A 22,597-nucleotide genomic window follows, 5' to 3' on the forward strand; every position below is an offset into this window, starting at 1 on the left:
TTTTTCAAAATCTTGACTCATTATAAAATTTTTTGTGTATTTTTTCAATGTTTGTTGACGAATTCATCTCGGAGCTATCAGCATTACAACAAACTAGACGAATTTAATATGTTTACGAAGTTTTTAGCAGGTTGATCTAAAAAATCTCTACACATCATAGTCATTCAGCAATATTTTGCTGAATTTTGGCGGGTGGATGTTTTCAGCCGCCTTCCTTAGCCGTGTGGTTAGAGTCCGCGGCAACAAAGCAAAGCCATGCTGAAGGTGTCTGGGTTCAATTCCCGGTCGGTCCATGATCTTTTCGTAATGGAAATTTCATTGACTTCCCTGGGCATAGAGTATGATCGTACCTGCCACACGATATACGAATGCGAAAATGGCAACTTTGGCAAAGAAAGCTCTCAGTTAACAACTGTGGAAGTGCTCTTAGAACACTAAGCTGAGTAGTCGGCTCTGTCCCAGTGGGGACGTTAATGCCAAGAAGAAGAAGTTTTTAGCAAACTTGGTTGAAAATTTCAGCAAATGCTGAAATTTTTGTACGAATTGCAGAATTTAAAAAATATATTGCTGGTAGTCAGCGAAATTTGATAAAAATTTCGACAAATCGTTCTGAAATTTCAACAATATGGTTTGCTAAAGTGTTCAGTTTGGCAAAATTCACTTTAAAATTGCTGATTTCAGCGAAATATATAGGTGTTTATGGACTTATAGTGCCATATTTAGCAATAGCTTGACTAAAGATTCTCAATGAATTTTTCACCAACTATGGTGCACATCTGGATGGATTGTTGGTATCCATTTTACTGGAAATATTTCTACGAAGCTCAACTAAAACATATGGTGGGCTCCTCTAATGTTGTTCTTTTAAGATCCTTGAAGAGCTTCATACGTTGTTCCAAATATGATGCAGTGCATGATTTATGGAACAATCCTTAATAAGATCTTGACGATTTTTTTGTAATATTTTCAGTCGATATTTTTTTTATTTTGATGCTAATTTTATATTAGTTTTTCAAGTGACTTGTACGAAACTTTGTATTCAATGCATTCAAGAGCTTTGAAGTAAGTCTTATTCGACAATAACATATTTTTCAGAAACATTTGACAATATTCTATTACCAACATCGGGCACCACTTATTGAACATTCAATACAATTGCTCTGGAAAACAATGTTAGAATGTGAAACTTTTTGTATGAATAGCAAAGAACTCGTCAAGAAGTTCATAGGTATTCCCCTTCTGGAATTCTGCATATTTTTAGAAATTTTTCATGCATTCTCTCTTGAACTCGGTCAGGAATTATAAAATTTTAGGATTCACTTTAATAGTTTTTATTTATTCTTTGTAAAATCTGTTCAGTTATTTTGCTTTAGATATCTTTAGTTATTCTTCAAAATATTATTTTAGAAATTGCTCTTGATAACTCGTTAACTCTTTCATGGATCCCTCAAAAAATCCTTCACCTGTCATTTTTTCTGGGAATCCTTGATGGAAACCTTAAACTAAACAAAAAAAAAAGTTCAGGGATACCTCTGAGGACTCATCCGCAAACTGGTTCAGACATTCTTACATTAACTGCACTAACTTCATTCTGAAATTTTACACTAAATTCTTTATGATCATCCTGAAAAATTCTTCCTAAAATTGCTTAGATTATCGGAGGATTCCTACATGAATCATTACAGAAAATTTGAAAAGAATCCCCAAGAAATTGCTCCAGCGATTCTTCAAAGTAATTTGTCTTTAGAAGTTTTTGGATATTATCATTCCAATTCTCCTAGAAATACCTTTTCAGCTTCTTCAAAGAAGCGTACAGAACACCTCAATAATACTCATGTCAATATTTTTTTTTAAGAAATTATTTCAAGTATTATAAGTATTATAATGCTGAAATTTCTTCAAGAGATTTTTAGAGAGTGTTATGATTTTTCTCGGAGTTCCTTCAAATATTTATACAGGAATTCTTTAAAAGATACATTAGGAATAATTTCTGTATTTTTTCAGGATTTTGTCTAGTGCTCCAGGTTTTACTATCATATATCTATGAGTACATCTAACAACCCAAAAAAAAATCATCTTCTTAGGAATTCAAAGCATTTGTTTTACAGTTTTTTGAAGAAATCTTGGGAAAATTTGTATAGAAATCTCTGGATGGAATTAAGGAGACTTTTTTCGGTTTAAACAGGGACTCGAAAGCGATCTAATACAGGATTAAGTGTAATTATTGAAAAATAATTCCTAAAAATTGTGTAGAAGTTCGTATTTATGAATCTCTGAAGAATTTTTGGTGTTCGGAAAAAAATAGATTCTGATTGTTGGTTTTGGTGTTAATTTTCAAAGAATCTCAGAAGAAGGGCAAACTAGATTTTTTTTTTCAGATGGTGAACGATTATCTGTCATTCGTATTTTGCATCATGACTAATTTTGGCGGTTTAAAATCTTTGAAACATTTCTAGAAGAGTACTAAGGATTCCTGGAAATGTTCTGGGCAAGATGCTTGCTAGAATTCCATTTTGATTGATGGCAAATTTTAATGAGATCATTGCTGGAATCCTAATGAAAATTGAACTGATAATTGTTCAGTTTCTTGAAAGTTCTTTCAGAGACATAACTGAAGAGGTTGTTAGTAAATTTCTAATAAGGTTGCTCGAAATTCTTAGTAGATTCGTAGAGGTTGGCGAAAAGCCGAGCCAGAAAAATATTGGTCATGTTTCTTGGAAGATATACTGATCTCTTGGACAGAGATTACTTAAGAGTTTCGTTTGAAGTATATCCGGGCTTAATGATAATAATGATTCTTGGTGAAGCTTTGTCTGGATTACTAGTTGAACAAGTCCTTGATCTATGACAAAGTTCTTATGAGGCGGCTGACGAGATTTTGTATGGATTTTTGCATGTTTACTGTGATTTTTTGCAATTGTCCCCAACGAATTTCTTTTAAAAATTTTCATGAATTCATGGCAAGATCTTTGATGGATAAATAAATAGCGAGATCCTTTAGGTATACTTGGCCCAATTTTTGTAAACTTCTTGACGAGATTCTCGTCCAAATCTTCGATAGAATGCTTGGGAGATTCAATTTTGGATCCATGTCCAAGTGTTAGTCAGATTCATAGGAGAACAATGAAATGTATTTGGAGATCTCATTTCTGTTCAAAACATCTATTCTTAGATTTAACGTAAGTTTCGCAAATCAAGAATTTCTCAAGGAACCAACCATGGGCTATGTCTAACACATAATTCCAAAGACGAAAATATCAAGCCCTAACCGGGAAACAACCGGGAATTGAAAAATGGATACCCTGTATAATAAACTTCATGTAAATTTGATGGCAAAATCCCATAAAAAATACCATTTCCAAAAAAAAAGTATCTTAATATCTCTAGAATAAAGTTTAATGTAATATGAAAGAGTTCTTTAAAAAAAACGAATTGATTCATGAGAATACATTAAAAGTATTCCTGAATAAATCCTTCCTCTAAGGATTGTAATTCCTGAAGAAATTCAAGAGGAAATACATATATGAAAGCATCTGTTGAGTAATTTAATGCATCATTAGTTGAACTGTTTGCAAAATACTTAGTGATCTATGGAAAAAAAATTGAAATCATTGTAGTAGTTTTCGAAGTGCATTAAGTGATAACTCGTGCATTGTGTATTAAGAGCCTTATGTTTAGTAGAATGCATTGTGGAGTTTCTGAAAGATCTTAGAGTGATACCTGCTAGATACTTGTAGAAATTTGGAAGTTATTCCTGAAAGAAATGCTGATGGAATATATTTCATAAAAGTCTTTTCAGAATTGCATGAAATTCTTAGATCCCGTTTCAATAACTGGCTAGGCTGCAACTGTCGATCAAAAGGAACTCTACCAATTTAATCTTTAGACTCTCTCCAATCTGAATATGTAATTGGATATTTTAACGTTTCATTCAAAAAGAGGACAGAAGTTGTATATAGTGATGATTTGAGTGAAATTCAAGGATGAACTTTTGAGGTAGCTTGCCCTGAAGGAAATCGTGGCTAAGCCCAAGCCCATGAGTATTCCCTCGGCTGATCCTTGGTGTTTTTTTTTTGCAAGACTTGGTAAATTACTAGAGCAGAGATCTTTAGTGAATATTCAGCCATTACAAATATCTCACTAGTGGATGCACTTTTTACATGTTTTTTTATATGATTGAATGTTCTTTAGTGGATAGTTGGGGAAGTGTCTCAACGAATTCATTAATTTCTCAGGATGGTAAACCGAATAGTGATGCATGGTTTTTGAACAGAATTGTGAAGGTATCCCGAGTAGGATCTCCAGAGTTGCATAGTATCAATCATATCAGCTGATGTCTGATGTCCTAAAACTATCAATATCACTTTGATCTGACAACCAACAGCAGTGATGCAACATCGCACTCTAGATCATAATCACAGCAGAATGAGTGATCACGTGGTAGTCAGATAGCCGTAGCGGGAAACACGCAGCTATTTAGCATGACCATGCTGAGGGTCGTGGGTTGGAATCCCACCGGTCGAGGAACCGGTGTATTCAACCGGCACTGTTGGGAGTCGATCTAGCTTAAAAGACATTGATAAGTCCCAAGTATCTGACTCTGGGAAACTGAAGGTGAAAAGATGGAGTAAAACCTCGTATTGGATGTTAGACCACATCCTCGTGTATGACTTTGTCAAGTTTATTTCGGTTTTGCTTTAAAGTGTAATAAAATACACCTAACTCGAAGACTACCTACGAGGACAGAAGTTTAACTATGTTCTTTCATAATTATTTCACGGAACTAACAATTTACTTTACCTCAGAAGTAACCAACCATATTAAGTCCAGAACTGAATGAATGCGAATATGAACTTCTGCAAATCGCCGACATTCTTCACATACATCGTCCAAATCGTTGCTCTCGCTTGGAGTTGGATCGATATTCTAGTCTGCAACAACAACCGAGTCGCCATCATCACCATCATCATCATTGCCATCGCTGCGTTCCAACCAGCAGAATTTTAGCATTCCATTCCATGCAAACATGCAAACATAAAAATCAGTTTAGTAGTTGCACGATCCCGTCCGACGTCGTTCCGGGTCGTTTGCTCTCGTCGTTCGTTCAACTACTGCACTTTCCTTCTTTTGGAAGGTACTGCTGCTGCTGCTGCATAGTGCAACTTATGGAAAGATTGCATGTTGGATACGCGGTTATCAATGGGAATCATTTTCGCAGTTGGTTGTTTTCGAATGTTACACAGCCGGATCTCACGAGAGAACCTCCCTCCTAACACCATGAAAACGAACCCGGCCGCACTCGACGGTAGTCAGTGTTGGTTCCATCTTGCTTCAAGCAACTCTCGTCCGTTTTGTTTTGAAGTCCCATTCGTACATTCTGCGCGCGCAATCTTCCTTTTCGTCGATGTCCTAGTGAGCTCCGTTGAGGGAACTCACCCAGCGACTCTCGCAACCACCGTCACCACCCACAACCCCTCCTTTGCGGTTTCCTTGCGTATCGATTCGCTTCCTTCGATGTTTGTTATGCCGGACAATTGCTTTTACTGGTTCTGAAAACTCAAGCAAATTGTCTGAATGCTGCGTCGTCGTCGTCGCAATCATCGTCTTAGCTTCTCGCATATTGATTCCGCCTCGCATCTTAAAATGGCTCTTGCACGTCTTGGCTGCGCTCATCTGCTCCTCACCATCCCCCGAAAATAAAATAAATATCAGCGAAGGCTGATTCACGCAACTGGTTGCCCATCTAACAACGATTTGCAAATTCCACTCCGACAGACACACACTAATCGCAGTTTTTTTTTCTGTTCTCCCATCACAGCAAATCGAATTCTTCCTGAACAAAGAGATCACCCATTTTATCACCGACAAGGACTACCAGAACCCGCATCAGCAGAATCCACAACAGCGCAGGGGACCCGAATCGGACAGCGGTCAATCCAGTCAGCAGCTGCAGCAACGCCCCGTCACTCCGACAACTCCGCAGACTCCGAGGACCCCGCTATCGTACGTGTACCATCCGCATCTGCAGCAGTATGTGAACGAGGCCTCCCCGTCGTCACCATGCATAGGCGGTACACCGAATCCGACGCAGCCAGGACTGGCGCTGGCCAGCGGGTCTACAGCCGTAAGTTTCCTAGATGTTGGTTTTGTTAGGGTTATTGGGTAGATTGTCCCAAACGTTGGGAGTTCATAGTCAAGAGACATAAATGCCACCTTTTAAGATTGTTGAAAAAAGTATCCCAATATAGGCATTTTAAGCTTTTTGAAAGAGATCTTACTAGCCTTTTATGAATGTCATCTAGTGTTTTGAAATAAGTCTTCAATATCAAATATCTCTGTTTCGTTCTGTAACCAATGTGTAATTATTGACTTTTGATTGGTCAAAACGTCTACGGAACTTACCTCATGGTTTTACCCTTTCCAATAATATCCCGTAACACATATGAGAGATCGTAGAGTCCTCTGCATCTTAAGGTGTTAAAATAAATTCCTCTGCATTCGCAAGGCGTGGCCAGGACAGCTCTCAACTGCTGGAGAATGCGTTAGTCTTGTTTAAGAGTCAAGAGTTAGTCCCAAACATTTAACCTTGGTAACGGACGTAAAGGAGGAAACCCTCATATGACAGTATGGACCAATGCACAAGTTCACTAATTTGACGTTTGAGCGGTGCCATATGCACTCGTTACCATGCCCACATAAACAACACGGCACCGCTCAAACGTCAAATAGTGAATTCGTGCACAGGTCCATAGGAATTTATACGAATTGTTTAATGCTAATGCTAATGTCTCTTTCAAAAGGTAGATGAAAAAACGAATTTAGTACTATACCATTTAATTCCACTAGAGTTTGTATCCTTTGACAGATACGCGTATTTCGACCTCAACTGTAAGGACATCTTCAGTGCCGTGTACTAGACTCGACTTCAGACTCGAGTCTAGTACACGACACTGAAGACGGCCTTACAGTTGAGGTCGAAATACGCGTATCTGTCAAAGGATACAAACTCTAGTAGAATTCAATTCGAAGATTTATTATCAATTTCAAAAGGTGTTTTACGCCTTTCGATAGAAGTCTTTTAAATATGTGAAGAATGTCTTATAAACATATCTTGCGAGCGAGACCTTTTAAGCGACCCTTAAAACTTTTATAAAAAGCCTTACAAGCCTCTTGAGAGAAGTATATTCAATTCTCCATAACATGATATTCCGTGTCTCTGTAACAAATTATAGCTGATTTTCAAGACTACCTCGATGATCCCTTGAACCACCGCTACACTGATTTCGTGTTCTATATTAAGTTATATAGAGTTGACTGTATTCCAAGCATTTCAAAACAGTGTTTTAAAGCTTGTTTGAAAAAAATATCCAACGTCAAAAAACTTTACATACCCTTGAAAAAGTAATTTGAATCATTACAATGAAGTCCCTCATGCCCTCATGCTTATTGTAAGTTTTCCTCTCTCAAGCTTTTTTTCTCCGAGGAAATTGGCATAAAAATCTGAACCTACTGTTAGATTTGAAGCCCTTTGAATAAAATCCCTCTAGCTTGCTGAAAAGGATCTTTCAAACTTTTTAAAAGAGCCTCTTCAAAGTAATTTACACATATCATAAGCGGCCCCTAGTTGACATCAATATATTCATGGATTGATGTAACACATCAATTTATTGATTTCGTCTGAGGGTGAGATCAATACTTTGGAGCAAATGTTGAGGTGAAATCAGAAAAGTTTGATCGAACGTAACAGTATTTCTCCTCATTTCCTCTCCCAGTTCGACCTCGGTAGCCAAAAGCAGCCGAAGTAAAGCGTTTTTTGTACGCGATTTTGTTTGTGATTTGTTTGAATTAGCACCATGAAAATTATCGATTTTCTTGAACGCAGTGAAATGTTTAGGTTTAATCAATTATGCTTTTCGGCTACGCAGTCTTAATTTTTACAACGGCATATTTATTTGCCCGACGTTTCGACACGGGAATTGTGTCTTCCTCAGGGGGTAAATATAGTTGTCGTTTGTAGTCTTATGTTTTGTTTAACTGTCAGGTCGGGATATTTTGGGTACATGACTTAGCAAAAATAATTATCTTATTAACACAGCTTGTACTAGCAATGGCGCAATTTCTCTTCTTTGCAACCTGCGACCCGACCTGACAGTTAAATTCAAACAAAACATAAGACTACAAACGACAACAATATGTACCCCCTGAGGAAGACACAATTCCCGTGTCGAAACGTCAAGCAAATAAATAAGCCGTTGTAAAAATTAAGACTGCGTAACCGAAAAGCATAATTGATTACAACCATACAGTTTAGGTTTAATATTGGTAATATTGTTCTCGTCTAGGGACAATTCAAGAGAGTTGTCATAAAACAGGTCTTCAAGCATATTTAAATACATCTTTGAAGAATCTTTTAATAAAATTTTTCAAAAAAATAATAATGTTGTCCAAGCATCTAAAAAAGAGATTTTTAATCATTTTGCAGTGTGCCTACTACCTGTAAAACCTGGAATTATCAGAGAATTTTATTGAACCTGAAAAAAAGTCTGGAATTCTTGGGGATTTTCAGGATTCAGGGATTTTTCTTCGAGGCGGTAATTCATGGTAGAATATTTTCATGACAAAGGATTTTTCTGTCAAAAACCCTAACAAGAATTCGGCTGCGTTTCTATCAAACCGCTTTTTGAGTTGTTCAGTGAGGATCTTTTCGGGTATGAACGATTTCTAACATTATTCGTAATTTGAAAAACTTAAAAACTGTTTTTGGGAAAGTAACCCGGAATTTAATCCACTTTTAATTTAAAATGTCGAAACAATCAATTTATCAATTTCAGGGCTGGTAGCAGGTCTCTTTTTAGAGACTTGGTCGCTGTTTTCATTCAAGTCTCTAAAAGTGTTTATTTTTTATGAAAGGTCTCTCTACTAGTGTCTTTTTTTAACCAAAACGGTCTCTAATGTCTCTTTTCTTCCTTATCCTGCTTGCAGTGCGTTCTGATGCAAAATTCAGCAGGCTTCAGAGGAACCTTCAGAGACTTACAAGACTATTCAACTGATTCTTCAAGAATTTTATCTCAGATTTCTTGATTTCTCTGGAATACTGTTTCATCTGGTATTCATAGAGACTCAAACAGGGATCTCTCCAGAATTTTTTTTGGAGATTTCACTACCAAATTTCTCAGGTACTCTTCCAACGATATTTCAAAAGATATCTTGAGAAGTTTGTCCAGAATTCGCTCCAGGAAATTCTCGAGCACTTCAACATTACTATCACCAGTAATTTGCTAAAAGATTGCTTTGAATATTTTTCCGAACACTATCCTAGGACTTCCTCCAGATATTTCTTCCGAAGATTTTTATACAATTTCTTCCAAGAAAACCTGCAAAGTATAATTCCAGAGTTTAACAAAAATTCCTCGTTATTCAAGAAAAACTTTTAAGAACATTTCAACGAATTCCACAAATTCGACCCTGTGTTTCTTCATTAAGTTCCTCTAGAGTTTCTCAAAAATCTTCTGGAATCTACAAAAGTTTATTTAAGGTTCCATACTAGTGAACACTGCACCTTTTTCTATAATATCCTCCGATCATTCCTGCAAATTTTTTTAAGCGTTTCCGTCCGATGTTTTTAAGCAATTCCTTGAGAAAATCCTGCAAGATATTATCCAGAGTTTCGATTGATTGTTTTTTTTTTTCAATCATCCTAATAATTCAACTAGAAATTCTTCTAAAATTTCCTCAAGGGTCTATGAGTTTTTCTAGTAACCCATATTATCAAGGGTGACTTAAGAACTTACACTAGTTCCTTCAGAAGTGATATCAAAATTTACTTTAGAAATACCATACGTTTTTTTTTAAACAGTTTTCTCAAATTTCTGTTTCATATTTTCATGGACAAATTCCTGGAAGAATACTTGGACAAATCTCCAAACTCTTTTTGAGAAATCTCAAAGAATTACAGTAGGAATTCTTAAAAAAGTATGAGTTATTCTTGGTCCTTGATAAAATTTTCAAGAAGTTCTGAAGGAAAATTTTGTAAGAAATCCCTGCAGGCATCTTTGAAGAAATTTCTAGTTGATTTTTTGAAGAAGTTCTAAACGAGAGTCTTGGAGAATGTTCTATGGAAATCGTTGGACAGAACCCAGAACCCCGAATATCATAATGAATCTTTAAAAGAATTCCTGAAGATCTCTGAGTTAATTTCTTTGATTATATTTGACAAAAACCAGGTTGTATTCTTCAGGTATCCAAAACAAACTTTGATGAATCCCTTAGGAAAATTCTCGAAGGGATTCTATGGGAAATAGTCTCCAAGTGAACTCCTGAAGAAATTTAATAGTTTGTGCCAGCTTCGGACTGCAAATCTCTCAAATAAATAAATCTATCCATCCATCCTAACTTGAGGCAATCTTCGGAAAATATCTGAAACTTTGGACCAATACCTGAAATAATACCGGATGAAATTCCTTGAGAAATTAATTGAAAAATGTATACAGTAATACGGGCAGTATTATTTGTAGTAATGTCTTAAAAAATAGAAATATGCCCAGACGAATCTCTGGCCTGATTTCATTAGGAATTAAACTCTTATCTCCTGATTCATGTTAGGTGTCTATTTTGTTATTCATGTTTTGTCGCTATTTTGTCTCTTTTTTCAGACAATAGGTGTCTAAAGTTCCTATTTTTATAACACTCAGTCGCTACCAAAGATTTAACATTCAAAAAATTGAATTGAAATTTGGTTCAGTTACTAAATATCTACACCACAATAAATCCGGATGTTCTTGATATCAATCCTTTATTTATAAAAGCTTCTAATATGTGACTTGTTAACTAATAAAAGGATGCTTTAAAGTTGTTTTCTGTAGAGAACTCTTAATTTATATAATGGAAAGAAAACGAAGAATTAGGAATTTAAATATATTAATTGGGGTTACTTGGCCAATTCGATGATTTACTTTAGCCACAGATAACAGACGTTGAAATCCAATTGTAAAACTGTGTAAGACATTTAATGTCCATTCAAGCAACACAAGTAGCAACATCGTGGTGGCGCTGTCATCGCCAAGTTCCCATGACGATGTCAGTGGTGAATATGAAGTATTTCAAGATACTGATATTCACCACTGATTGACGCAATTCGCTGTGTGGCGGCGCTAGTGATTGCAAGGAGTTTCAATTTGAATATTTACACAGGTTTTCAGAAAATTTTTGTGCTTTAGCATTCGGGGATTTTGTCAGCCAAATTGTCTGAAACTCGGTAGTAAGATGTACTAAAAAAGCGTATTGTTGAGAAGTATAGTTTTAGTAACATTTAAAACCAACGCCTGTGGAATTGAATCAAAAATGCCGGATCCTATCGTTTTATTAGCATAATAAAAAACCGGCAACACTTAATAAAAAATTCTACCGGAAAAAAAAACGGGAATTCTAAAATCAAAATTTGGTGGCCACTTTGTTTTAAGTTCTTCGATATCTTAGAAACATCTGAACAATAGGTTTTTCAATTCATTCGAAAAAGGTTATACTAATCTCTTGAAAAATGGCTTATTTATCTTTTGAAAGAGCTCTCGCTCAACGCAGCCTATAAACTACTTTCCCCGATCATCTTCCGCCGTCTATCGCCACTGGCAAGCAGATTTGGGGAAGCTACCAAGCCGGTTTTGTGGACGGGCGATCGACGACAGATCAAATCTTTATGTTGCGGCAGATCCTCCAAAAGTGTCGCGAATATCAAGTCCCTACGCACCACCTATTCATCGATTTCAAAGCGGCCTATGATACCATCGACCGCGAAGAGCTATGGAAGATTATGGACGAGAATGGGTTTCCCGGGAAACTGACTAGACTGATCAAAGCAACGATGGATAGTGTACAGTGCTGTGTGAAGATATCGGGTGCATTATCGGACCCGTTTGAAACACGCAAAGGACTTCGGCAAGGCGATGGTCTTCCCTGCCTCTTGTTCAATATTGCGCTAGAAGGTGTTATAAAACGGGCAGGCTTCAACACGCGGGGCACGATCATCAATAAATCCAGCTAGCCAACCTTCTTGAATTTTTTTTTTTTTTTTTGGAAAAAATGATTATCTTTAGCATTTTTGCATGCGAAGTACAGTATAAGCAAAATGACCAACCGATAGTAATTCAGAAATAATCATCAGTAAAAAGCATTTTTCGATCACTTTTTCTACGGGGATGGAAGAATCCATAAAAACCTTTTCAAAGATTCCACACAAACCTCTGAGGAGTCCTTTCAAGCTTGGTGAGTATACGGCTGTCAAATATTAACAAAACTCACCTTACCAACATCTGCAATGCTGGCCAGCCCAAACAGCTCAGGTAAAAAGCTCTAGCCAGGTCAGGTAGCACAGGCTAAGGCTTTACGAGTCTTTTTAAAGATTCTATCTTCACTAAGATACCGTGTACGCACCAAACTTTGCGCAGTTAAGAAATTATCATCCTATTTTGCTTCAAATAAGGATAAAATATGTATATTCTTATTCAAATTTCTGCCAAAGATAGGCATTTAACCCTTCAGTAGAACACATGATTTAAAAAGAATAAAAATAATTCATAAAAAATTAAAAAAATGCAAAAGGTGATACAATATTTTGTGCCTAACATTGCGCACAAAATCTGAATTGTTCCTAACTTTGCGCATGATGTGCCTAACTTTGCGCATGCCTTAAAATGCTCGTTAGCTTCAAATAATATTACTTTTTTATTACTTTTGTATTAAACAAAAAGGGTATAACTAATATGAGTTTCATCAGGAGTTTTTCCTTGAATTTCAATGTAATTTGTTCATCCACCCCAAACATAGAGTGGCCACGAATAGTGAGTTATTGAGTTGTTCTTCATTTTTTATTATATATTCACAAGATTACAATCTGAACAATACAGTTTACAGCCGTAGTTTGTGCTTGTTTGTTTTCGTACGTATTGTTTATTCTCTTGTTTTTTTTTTTAATTCTTAACCTTTATTTATTTTTGTGTTGTTTCTGTTTATCGTTTTTCTTGTTTTATTCCATCTCTTTGAATAACTATCGAAATTCGACGTTCGTGTTCACTGCTAATGGTCGTGAACGATTCGATTTCGCACAATTTGGAAGCTTTTTTAAAGCAAATCTTCTCTGTTGTACATGTTGTCAGCTGGAAATGGAGGATTTCCAGATGAACTTGACGAGTCTTAATAAGCAGTTATGTGCTTCAACTTAAGCTCAGCCGAACTATGCTCGAGAGTTTTCTCGTTTGCAATACTGTCCATTAGTATATTCAAGCTTTCCACTGAAATCGAATTCATGGAAAGCATCAATTAGTTCGGGAGATGTATCGTTGATCACTAGCGATTCATTACTTTTTGTTGTCGTACGTACCGGATATTCCATAATTGAGCGGGCTTTTTTGCTAGACAACTGGAAAGTGAATCATTGTCCATCAACTGAGAAGCCAACCGCTATCAATTATCCAAGTTTACAATAAAAGTCTCCTCCTGCGTCAATACAGTATTCAGTAGGGTAGTCCGAGATTTTTCGATGCACACCTTGCCTTCAGCTTCATACAAAAGGTACTTTCAGGAATATTATATGTAGCCGCTGCCTTATGGATTGAGTGACCATTCCTGGTTAGACCGACAGCTTTTATCATTTGCAATGACGTACATGTATTTACGTGCCATTTTGAATTGCTAGAAGTGCGCAAAAATTAAGACCCTTATGTAAAAAGCAAGTCCTAACATTGCGCATCGCTTTTTTCAAATAAAAAATCGACATATTGTCTGGAAAATTAATGGAATTAATAAAATATTACCTTTTTTGCAAATATACCGCAAATATACTTCTCACAACACAGTTTTGTTCAGAAAAATGTTGATTTTTGGCAGAGCCACTTCTTAGCGCTTGTGTTAAGACGGTGTAAAAGTTGAGATTTATACGAGTAACGTCAAGGTTTTTTGATTGTTTACAAACATTAACGAGGGTTTCTTAGTAAACAAATGTATGTCAAATACTTATTTCACATAAACGAACATGTTACTGAAACAGAATTGTTGAAAAAATCATTGATTAATTATCATTTTTTCATGCTTGTTAAAAATGCGCAAAGTTTGGAGCTGCGCAAAGTTAGGTGCGTACACGGTATAAAAATAGTCGCCGAATTTAGTTCACCAGTTCATGCATTATCTATGACTATTTTCTATCTTCTCTTTCGTTCTGCTGTGAATTTTTACACTAACTGTTATTTTGACTGGGTACAGGCTTAGCGATATTTCAACCCAGGCGAATTTGAAAATAGCATAAAAAATCCCTGCAGAATGAAAAAGAGGCAGATAGAAAATAGTCATTAATTATCCAAATTTAGTAATTGTAAGACTATCTAGAAACATGGATATGTACAAGTTTCTTTAAAGAGTTCTTACATGTTACTTTATAGTGTCTTTATAATCCTTCTTATAACATAGTGTCATTATTAGCTTATAAGTGTCTTTGTAATCTTTCAATAATAGAAGAAAACTGATATACCTTCAAAGCAATAAAAGGAATTGATAGTTTAAGCTACCTTTACGAGTATCCTCTTAATAGACGTCTTTCAATAATATTTTCTAACAATGATCTCCACCTTTTCTAATCCTAGGTCAAACCATCGATACCGCGCAGCCGTGCGGATGCTATGCTCCAGCGAGTCCGACAACAGCAGCAGCAGCAGCAACAGTACAACAGTAACAACGCATCGAGTGCACCTCAGAGCCCTTGCAGTCCAGCCCCGGGCCACCGACCGAACCAGCAGTCCGATCGGCTCCAGCAATCGCCGGCCCATCTCGCCAAGTCCTGGGGTAAACCCATCTGGACCACCGAGTACGCCGTCAAGTTCTTCAAGAAGGTCATCGAAACGTGCAGCGCCCATCGGAACCACGATCTCCCTTCGCTCTCGAAAACTACCGCGTCTTCTTCGGAACCCGTGCGAAAATCGACCAACGTTCAGCACTTGCGGGGGGACTTCATCAAAATCGAATCCTTTCAGCGGCACTATCGACCGGCTTTCCAGCTGTTCAAAAAGTGGCCGGTACTGAACTTGAACACCCGATCTACTGCGTCCCCGTTCAACAGTAACAACCGCGAGCGAGATCGGGATCGGGATCGTGACCGAGACCGCGATCGTCCGAGTCCGAAAGCGGCTACCGGAACCACCAACAATCCGCAGAAGGCCGCGGGACAAGCGGCCCCTACCACCAGCACCACCAATCAAACCAATGCCCGCACGAAGCCGACGCAGCAGCAACAGCAACGGTGCGGGTATTGTGAAATCTGCCGGATCGAGTACGACGTTTTGGCGAACCATTTGGCCGCCGAGAAGCACAGTGCGTTTGTGAAGAACGATGCCAATTTTGCGGCGCTGGATAAATTGATCAGTGAGGGGGGTGTCGATTTGAAGACGTTTCTCGAGAACAATCCGGCTCCCGTGTTGTCGGAAGCTGAGGAGGAAGAAGTGAAGGAAGAACCTGAAGCGGAAGCAAAAGAACCAAGTGAACAAGTGCGAAGAGACGCCAATATAGAGGGGGTCAAACTGGAAGAAACTACGGAAGTGATATGTGAAAAACATGTGGAAAATGAAGTGAGGGAAAAGACAAACAGAGAAGAAAAACAAGAAGAACACGAAGACGAAAACAAAAGGATAGTTGTTGGTGAAGAGCTAAGTGAACAAAAGTCGCCTAAAGTGATAAGGACTTATTCCAGGAGACATAAAGGTGAGTTATGGTATATAATGGACAGGGACGAAATCAACGCTAGCTAATGAACAGATACCGTTTTTAGAATTTCATAACCACCATAAACTAGGTCTTTTAGGCCCTTAGAAAAAAGAACTTCCAAATCGAAGACTCTTGAAAGATGTTTTTCAAACTTCTTAACTTTCGAGGGTACTCAAGAAGGTCCTGTAAGTTTGTTGAAAGTCCTGTAATAAACATTTTGCGTCCATGCAATCAAGCAGAATTCCGAATTGATACGGTAAAAAAAAACGATATACTAGAGCGATCGTCATAGCTTCTGGAAGAGATTTCTCGAGTACATAAAAGTGATCTTTCAAACCACTCGAGAAAGCTCTTTTAAGCCTCTTCAAATAGGCTATCAAGTGAGAAGAAAAGTGGCGTGATCGGGGAGTTCGGTTGGAGTAAGTTAAAAAGTGCCGCGATCGGTTCGTTCTTTTTGATCTTTCGACGACCTTGACCCTTGCTCCTGGGCAGTGCGTCAAGAAAGCCCGAGCTGTCGTCCGTGTTTATTTTCGGGTCGCGCGCCTATTTTTTTTTCCTGAGTGCTAGCCGAGCAATCGAGTGAAGCTGAAAGTGGATTGTGGCTGCTCAGTCAAGGATAACGGATCAATTGGTGAGCTCGTTTCATGCTACTATTTCTAATCTATAAAATATGTATGACTGCACAATGGTGGAATGTAAATATGATTTTTCAACAAACTATGGATGGTTCGTCACTGTGAGTGTCGACACAAACTCTGATTCATGATTTATTTATGTTTAACATTTTTTTTTCAGAACACCTCTTATATACCTTTATTTTTGTAATTAAAAAAACTTTGAATGGTTCGACACTACAAGTGTAGACTTGCGAAAGGTTCACTTTATTCAACAAACTTTGGATGGGTCGCCACTGTAAGTGTCGGCATAAAAATAAGAGTGTTCTATGATGTCCCAACCAATTGAGTCTTTTGTTTCTTTTCAAATGAGTAAAATATAATAACACATGCTTTCGTACTGACAGCTGTAGGAATGTTACATTTAGGTATTTGTTCAACAAACTTTGAATGGTTCGTCACATCAAGTGTCGGCATAATTTTCCTCTACATAGAAATTATATGAACAATTATATTTACGTATAAGCATGCGATCTCACAAATCATTGTTTATCATGGTCTAATCGCTTATCAAAGTGAATCCTTTGACCCAACGATCCTCCCCATTAACAAACATCCCTCCCAGTAACCTTTGTGGAGATGCAGAGGCAAACACGGTCTCCAAATAGCAAAGGTTACACACTAACATTCCTTCCCTCAATCCCACCTGACTGCAAGGACGTGGCCGGCGCCGTTATTGACCTTGTATAAATAGAGGCACTGAATTATGCACACTGAAGAAGATTATGGCCAATCCCAGCTGAACTTCTAGTTGATTCTTTGTGCATTTTCACTGACTTCGGTCAATCACGGAATAGCAACCATTGATATGTGTAGTCAGTCTAAGCTAAGCTAAGCTAAGCTTCAAATAGGCTATCAAGTGAGAAATATCTTTCAATTCTATTTCTCTTGTAGAGATTTTTCAAGTCTCTTGATAAAGGTATTTCAAGTCTTCTAACAAATTTTGCCTCTACTTGGATGAGGTATTTTAAGTGTTGTCTTTTTTGAAGAGTTCTATGAAGCCTCTTGAAAGAGGTCTTCCAAGGCTCCCGAAAGAGATCTTTCGAGGCTCATGTAAGAGGTCTTTTGAGGCTCTTGAGAGTTATCTTTCGAGCCTCTTGAAAGAGGTCTTTCGAGGCTTTTGAAAGAGGTCTTTCGAGACTCTTGAAAGAGGTCTTTCGAGGCTCTTGAAAGAGGTCTTTCGAGGCTCTTGAAAGAGGTCTTTCTAGGCTCTTGAAAGAGGTCTTTCTAGGCTCTTGAAAGAGGTCTTTCAAGGCTCTTGAAAGAGATCTTTCTAGGCTCTTGAAGGAGGTCTTTCTAGGCTCTTGAAAGAGATCTTTCAAGGCTTTTGAAAGAGGCCTTTCGAGACTCATGAAAGAGGTCTTTCAAGGCTCTTGAAAGAGGTCGTTCAAGGCTCTTTAAAGAGGTCTTTCAAGAGCCTTCAATCTTGAAAGAGGTCTTTCAAGGCTCTTGAAAGGAGTATTTATTAACCTCACTTTTTACCTGTTATACGAAACTAAAATTGGCTAATTTGGCAAATTTAAATTATGAAGCACAAAGTAAATGGTTGGAATCTTCCTCTCTAACAAAGCTCTACTTGAAAGATGCATATTTGTTTTTGAAAGTCAAGAATTTGTAATCTTGGAACAGGTAGATTTGAGGTTAGGGAATTGCCACTGCTCTTGAAAGAAGTTTTTCAAGGCTCTTGAAAGAGGCCTTTCGAAGCTTTTGAAATCGGTCTTTCAAGGCTCTTGGAAGACGTCTTTCATGGCTCTTGAAAGAAGTATTTTAAGGCTCTTGAAAGAGGTCTTTTAAGGCTTTTGAAAGAGATCTTTTAAGGCTCTTCGAAGAGGTCTTTCAAGGCGCTTGAAAGACGTCTTTCTAGCCTCTTGAAAGACGTCTTTCTAGGCTCTTGAAAGACGTCTTTCTAGGATCTTGAAAGACGACTTTCAAGGCTCTTGAAAGAAGTATTTCAAGGCTCTTGAAAGAGGTTTTCAAGGCTCTAGAAGGAGATCTTTTAAGGCTCTTGAAAGAGGTCTTTCAAGGTTCTTGAAATTGGTCTTTCGAGGCTATTGAAAGAGGTCCTTCGAGTGCTGGGAATGGTAATAGTAGTAGGCTTGAATCTCGCGAAAATCACGTGGTTTTCCCAGGACAGTAGTTCAAAATCGTGAATGTCATTAAGTAGCCTGTGTTGGGTGCATGAATTTTCTAAAACGTTAGTGTCATTGAAGGCTCTAAATGCGGGAAATAGAACATTTTTCTACAGTAATTTTGGGGAGGGGCAACGGGTGTTTTGCAATTTTCAAGGCTCTTTGCCTACAGCAGCGATAGGCGTGAGTTTCACTGGCTTCGCTGGTTGCGATCGGCTTTGTTTGGCTACTGTAGAATGAATTTCAGATTTTTTTCCCAACCCTGCCTTCGAGACTCTTGAGAGATGTCTTTCAAGGCTCTTTAAAATTGTCTTTTAAAACTGTTAAATGAGGTCTTTTAAAACTTGTTTTTCAAGGCTCTTGAAAGAGGTTTTCCAAGGCTCTTTAAAGAGGTCCTTGACTTTCAAGGCTTCAAAAAAAATCAAAGTTCCTAAAAGAAGTCTTCCAAGTCTTTTCAAAGAAGCATCTTGAAATATGGGTTTCAAGCCTTTTGAAAGAAGTTCCTCAAGCTTCTCAAAAGAGGTCTTTCAAGGCTTTTGAAAGAGGTCTTTCAAGGCTTTTGAAAGAGGTCTTTCAAGGCTTTTGAAAGAGGTCTTTCAAGGCTTTTGAAAGAGGTCTTTCAAGGCTCTCGAAAGAGGTCTTTCAAAACTCTTGGAAGAGGTCTTTCAAGGCTCTTGAAAGAGGTCTTTCAAGTCTCTTGAAAGAGGTCTTTCAAGTCTCTTGAAAGAGGTCTTTCAAGTCTCTTGAAAGAGGTCTTTCAAGTCTCTTGAAAGAAGTCTTTCAAGGCTTTTGAAAGAGGTCTTTCAAAGCTCTTGAAAGAAGTATCTCAAGGCTTTGGAAAGAGGTCATTCAAGGCTTTTCAAAGAGGTCTTTCAAGGCTCTTGAAAGAGATCTTTTAAGACTCTTTAAAGAGGTCTTTTAAGTCTCATGAAAGAGGTCTTTCAAGGCTCTTGAAAGAGGTCTTTCAAGGCTCTTGAAAGAGGTCTTTCAAGGCTCTTGAAAAAGGTCTTTCAAGGCTCTTGAAAGAGGTCTTTCAAGTCTCGAAAGAAGTCTTTCAAGGCTTTTGAAAGAGGTCGTTCAAGGCTTTTGAAAAAGGTCATTCAAGGCTTTTGAAAGAGGTCTTTCAAGGCTCTTGAAAGAGATCTTTTAAGGCTCTTGAAAAAGACTCTTTCAAGACTCTTAGAAGTGGTCTTTCAAGGCTCTTGAAAGACGTCTTTCAAGGCTCTTGAAAAAAGTATTTCAAGGCTCTAGAAAGACGTCTTTCTAGGCTCTTGAAAGACGTCTTTCAAGGCTCTTGAAAGAAATATTTCAAGGCTTCAAGTCTTTCAAGGCTCTTGAAAGAGATCTTTTAAGGCCCTTGAAAGAGGTCTTTTAAGGCTCTTGAAAGAGCTCATTCAAGGCTCTTGAAAGAGGTCTTTCAAGGTTCTTGAAATTGGTCTTCCGGGGCTCTTGAAAGAGGTCCTTCGAGGATCTTGAGAGATGTCTTTCAAGGCTCTTTAAAATGGTCTTTTAAAACTGGTAAATGAGGTCTTTTAAAACCTGTTTTTCAAGGCTCTTGAAAGAGGTTTTCCAAGGATTTTTAAAGAGGTTCTTGACTTTTAAGGCTTCAAAAAAAATTTAAGGTTCTTAAAGGAAGACTTTCAAGTCTTTTCAAAGAAGCATCTTGAAATATGGGTTTCAAGCCTTATGAAAGAAGTTCTGCAAGCTTCTCAAAAGTGTTATGCTTCTTGAAAGAGGTCTTTCAAGTCCCTTGAAAGAGGTCTTTCAAGGTTTTTGAAATAGATTCTTTTGAAAGAAGTTCTTGAAAGCTTCTCAAAAGTGTTAGTTTTTCAACTTTTGAAAGAGGTCTTTCAAGGCTTTTGAAAGAGGTCTTTCAAAGCTCTTGAAAGAAGTACAGTGATCCCTCCATGAGTCAATGTTCCATGACTCAATATCGACTCATGGAACCATACTGGAAACAAAATTTCATGGTTACTATGATGGTCCCTTCAAACAGCTTTTCAAAGGATTGCTGTTCCATGACTCGTTATTTCCATGAGTCGATGGTCCCTTCAATATCGACTCATGGAGGTTTCACTGTATTTAAAGGCTTTTGAAATAAATCTTTCAAGGCTCTTGAAAGAAGTATTTCAGGGCTCTTCAAAGAGGTCTTTCAAGGCTCTTCAAAGAGATTTTTCAAGGCTCTTGAAAAAGGCCCTTGACTTTCCAAAAAAAATCAAGGTTCTTAAAAGAAGACTTCCAAGTCTTTTCAAAGAAGCATCTTGAAAGATGGATTTCAAGCCTTATGAAAGAAGTTGTTCAAGCTTCTCAAAAGATGTTTTTTCAGCTTCTTGGAATTCCGTGCATAATGATCTTTCAACTTTCTAGAAAGAGGTGTTTCAATTTTTCTGAAAGAGGTCTTTCAAGTTTATAGAATTAGATAAGGTCTTTAAAGCCTCTTGAAGAGCACCAAGATCTCTCTTTTGAATAAAGGTTCATCTCAAGCATTTTGGAAGCCTCTTGTAGGAGGACTTAAAAGTCTTTCATGTCTCTTAAAAAAAGATTTTAGGGCCTCCTTAAAGAAGCCTTTCAAGCTTCTTGAAAGTGTTTTTTAACCTCTAGAAATATTCTTTTTCTTCTTTGGGGCATTATGTATCCACTGGGTTAGAGCCTGTTTCTCAGCTTAGTGTTCAATGAGCACTTCCACTATTATTAATCGAGAGTTTTCTTGCCAAAGTTGCCCTTTCGCATTCGTATATCGTGCAAACTTTTGCACTATACACCATACCGAGGGGTGAACCCAAACTTTTGCACGATTACTTGAATGACTGGTTCATTGATTTTGAATAGTATTTAGATTTTTCCGCAAAAATTTCGTGAGCGCCCTTCAAAAAATATAAGATTACGATTCTAACGACACCTTGTTTTAAAATTTTGATCGATCCAATGCTGAAGAAATTAGCTATGTTTTTCAGTATGTTTTTTGTAAATGTCATAACTTTAAGTAAAAATTTAGCATACAAAATTCAAAAAATGTTTTGGAAAAATACATACAAAGTAAGAATAATTTATTGCCTTTCGAATGCGGCTTAGAGAGTTTCGATTGGACGTGTAATCCCAGAGATATGGACTGAACACTTTTGTATGTTTTTAGGGGGTGAACCCAAACTTACACTGAGCCAACTTCCTCATTCATGGTTATATGTGAAGCATATAATTTTGCACTATTAGAATTTCTTATAGGTTTTAATATGGAGTGTAAATCGCTGACATAAAGTATATGCGATGCAAATGATATGCGTCTCTTTTTGTCATATAATAGTTATATTGAAAACATTCAGTTTTTATGTACGGATAGTGACGATAATTTCATAAGCATTTTCTATACAAAATGATTTTGCTTGTCGGAAAAAAGTTATTAAATATATATGAAGCTCATATGCGTACGATTTGTACTGGTTATATGAGTTATGTGGAGTCTTATTAATAATTATGATAAATTGATTCTTCAAAAATCTGTTTATTCAAATTTTATTTTCATAAACTTTGTACGCATATTTCGTAATAAATATATAATACTTGATCATTGACAGCTCGCATTGGTCACTTCATTATGTTGTAGTTGGGTCCAGAAGGAAATCTAAATGCTGAATTCCTGGACGATTTTTCCAAGATACCGTTTTCATGCGTAGCAATCCATCATCTTTCTGCTGAAAATATGTAGATTTTATTAATTTCAATCTTCATTTATATAAATTTTGAATGAACTGTTTTATTTACCAGATTCAAATCGCTGAACAAGCAGGCCTTAATCCGGAACTTATGATTTTCACCTTCTCTCAATGTAAAAGCCGCTCAAGAGAACCATTTATAGTAGCAAACAGTATCATCTTTAGATGGCAAGCTGAAAAAATATAGATTTTATCAATAAACACTTCTTATTCAAGTGTAGAACTAGCCCTCGTGCGTTAAAATACACTCTAATAAAGATTTAAAAAAAAAAAAAAAAAAAAACTTCTTATTCGATTAAATTTTATTATACAGATTTTCTTACCATGATAAAGTCAAAGCACA

At 37.1% G+C, this 22,597-nt stretch overlaps 1 protein-coding gene and 1 long non-coding RNA gene across 10 annotated transcripts in view; one reads left to right on the forward strand and one right to left on the reverse strand.

Moving 5' to 3' along the window:
- The window catches only part of LOC5577286, a 71,069-nt gene that overhangs the window by 35,144 nt on the left and 13,328 nt on the right, over window positions 1-22,597 (forward strand). For all 9 annotated transcript variants that reach the window (XM_021851031.1, XM_021851030.1, XM_021851026.1 and 6 more), the window contains 2 exons: window positions 5,819-6,124; window positions 14,628-15,738. In XM_021851031.1, coding sequence (XP_021706723.1) covers window positions 5,819-6,124; window positions 14,628-15,738 — 1,417 coding nt within the window. The remainder of the gene's footprint in view (window positions 1-5,818; window positions 6,125-14,627; window positions 15,739-22,597) is intronic.
- On the reverse strand, window positions 21,846-22,457 carry LOC110678320. Its single transcript, XR_002501497.1, has 2 exons — window positions 22,304-22,457; window positions 21,846-22,233 (listed from the first exon to the last, which is right to left on the reverse strand). It is a non-coding gene; the product is annotated as an uncharacterized LOC110678320 (long non-coding RNA).

The sequence above is a fragment of the Aedes aegypti genome, chromosome 3 (assembly GCF_002204515.2).
Source record: "Aedes aegypti strain LVP_AGWG chromosome 3, AaegL5.0 Primary Assembly, whole genome shotgun sequence".
NCBI classification, from domain to species: domain Eukaryota; kingdom Metazoa; phylum Arthropoda; class Insecta; order Diptera; family Culicidae; genus Aedes; species Aedes aegypti.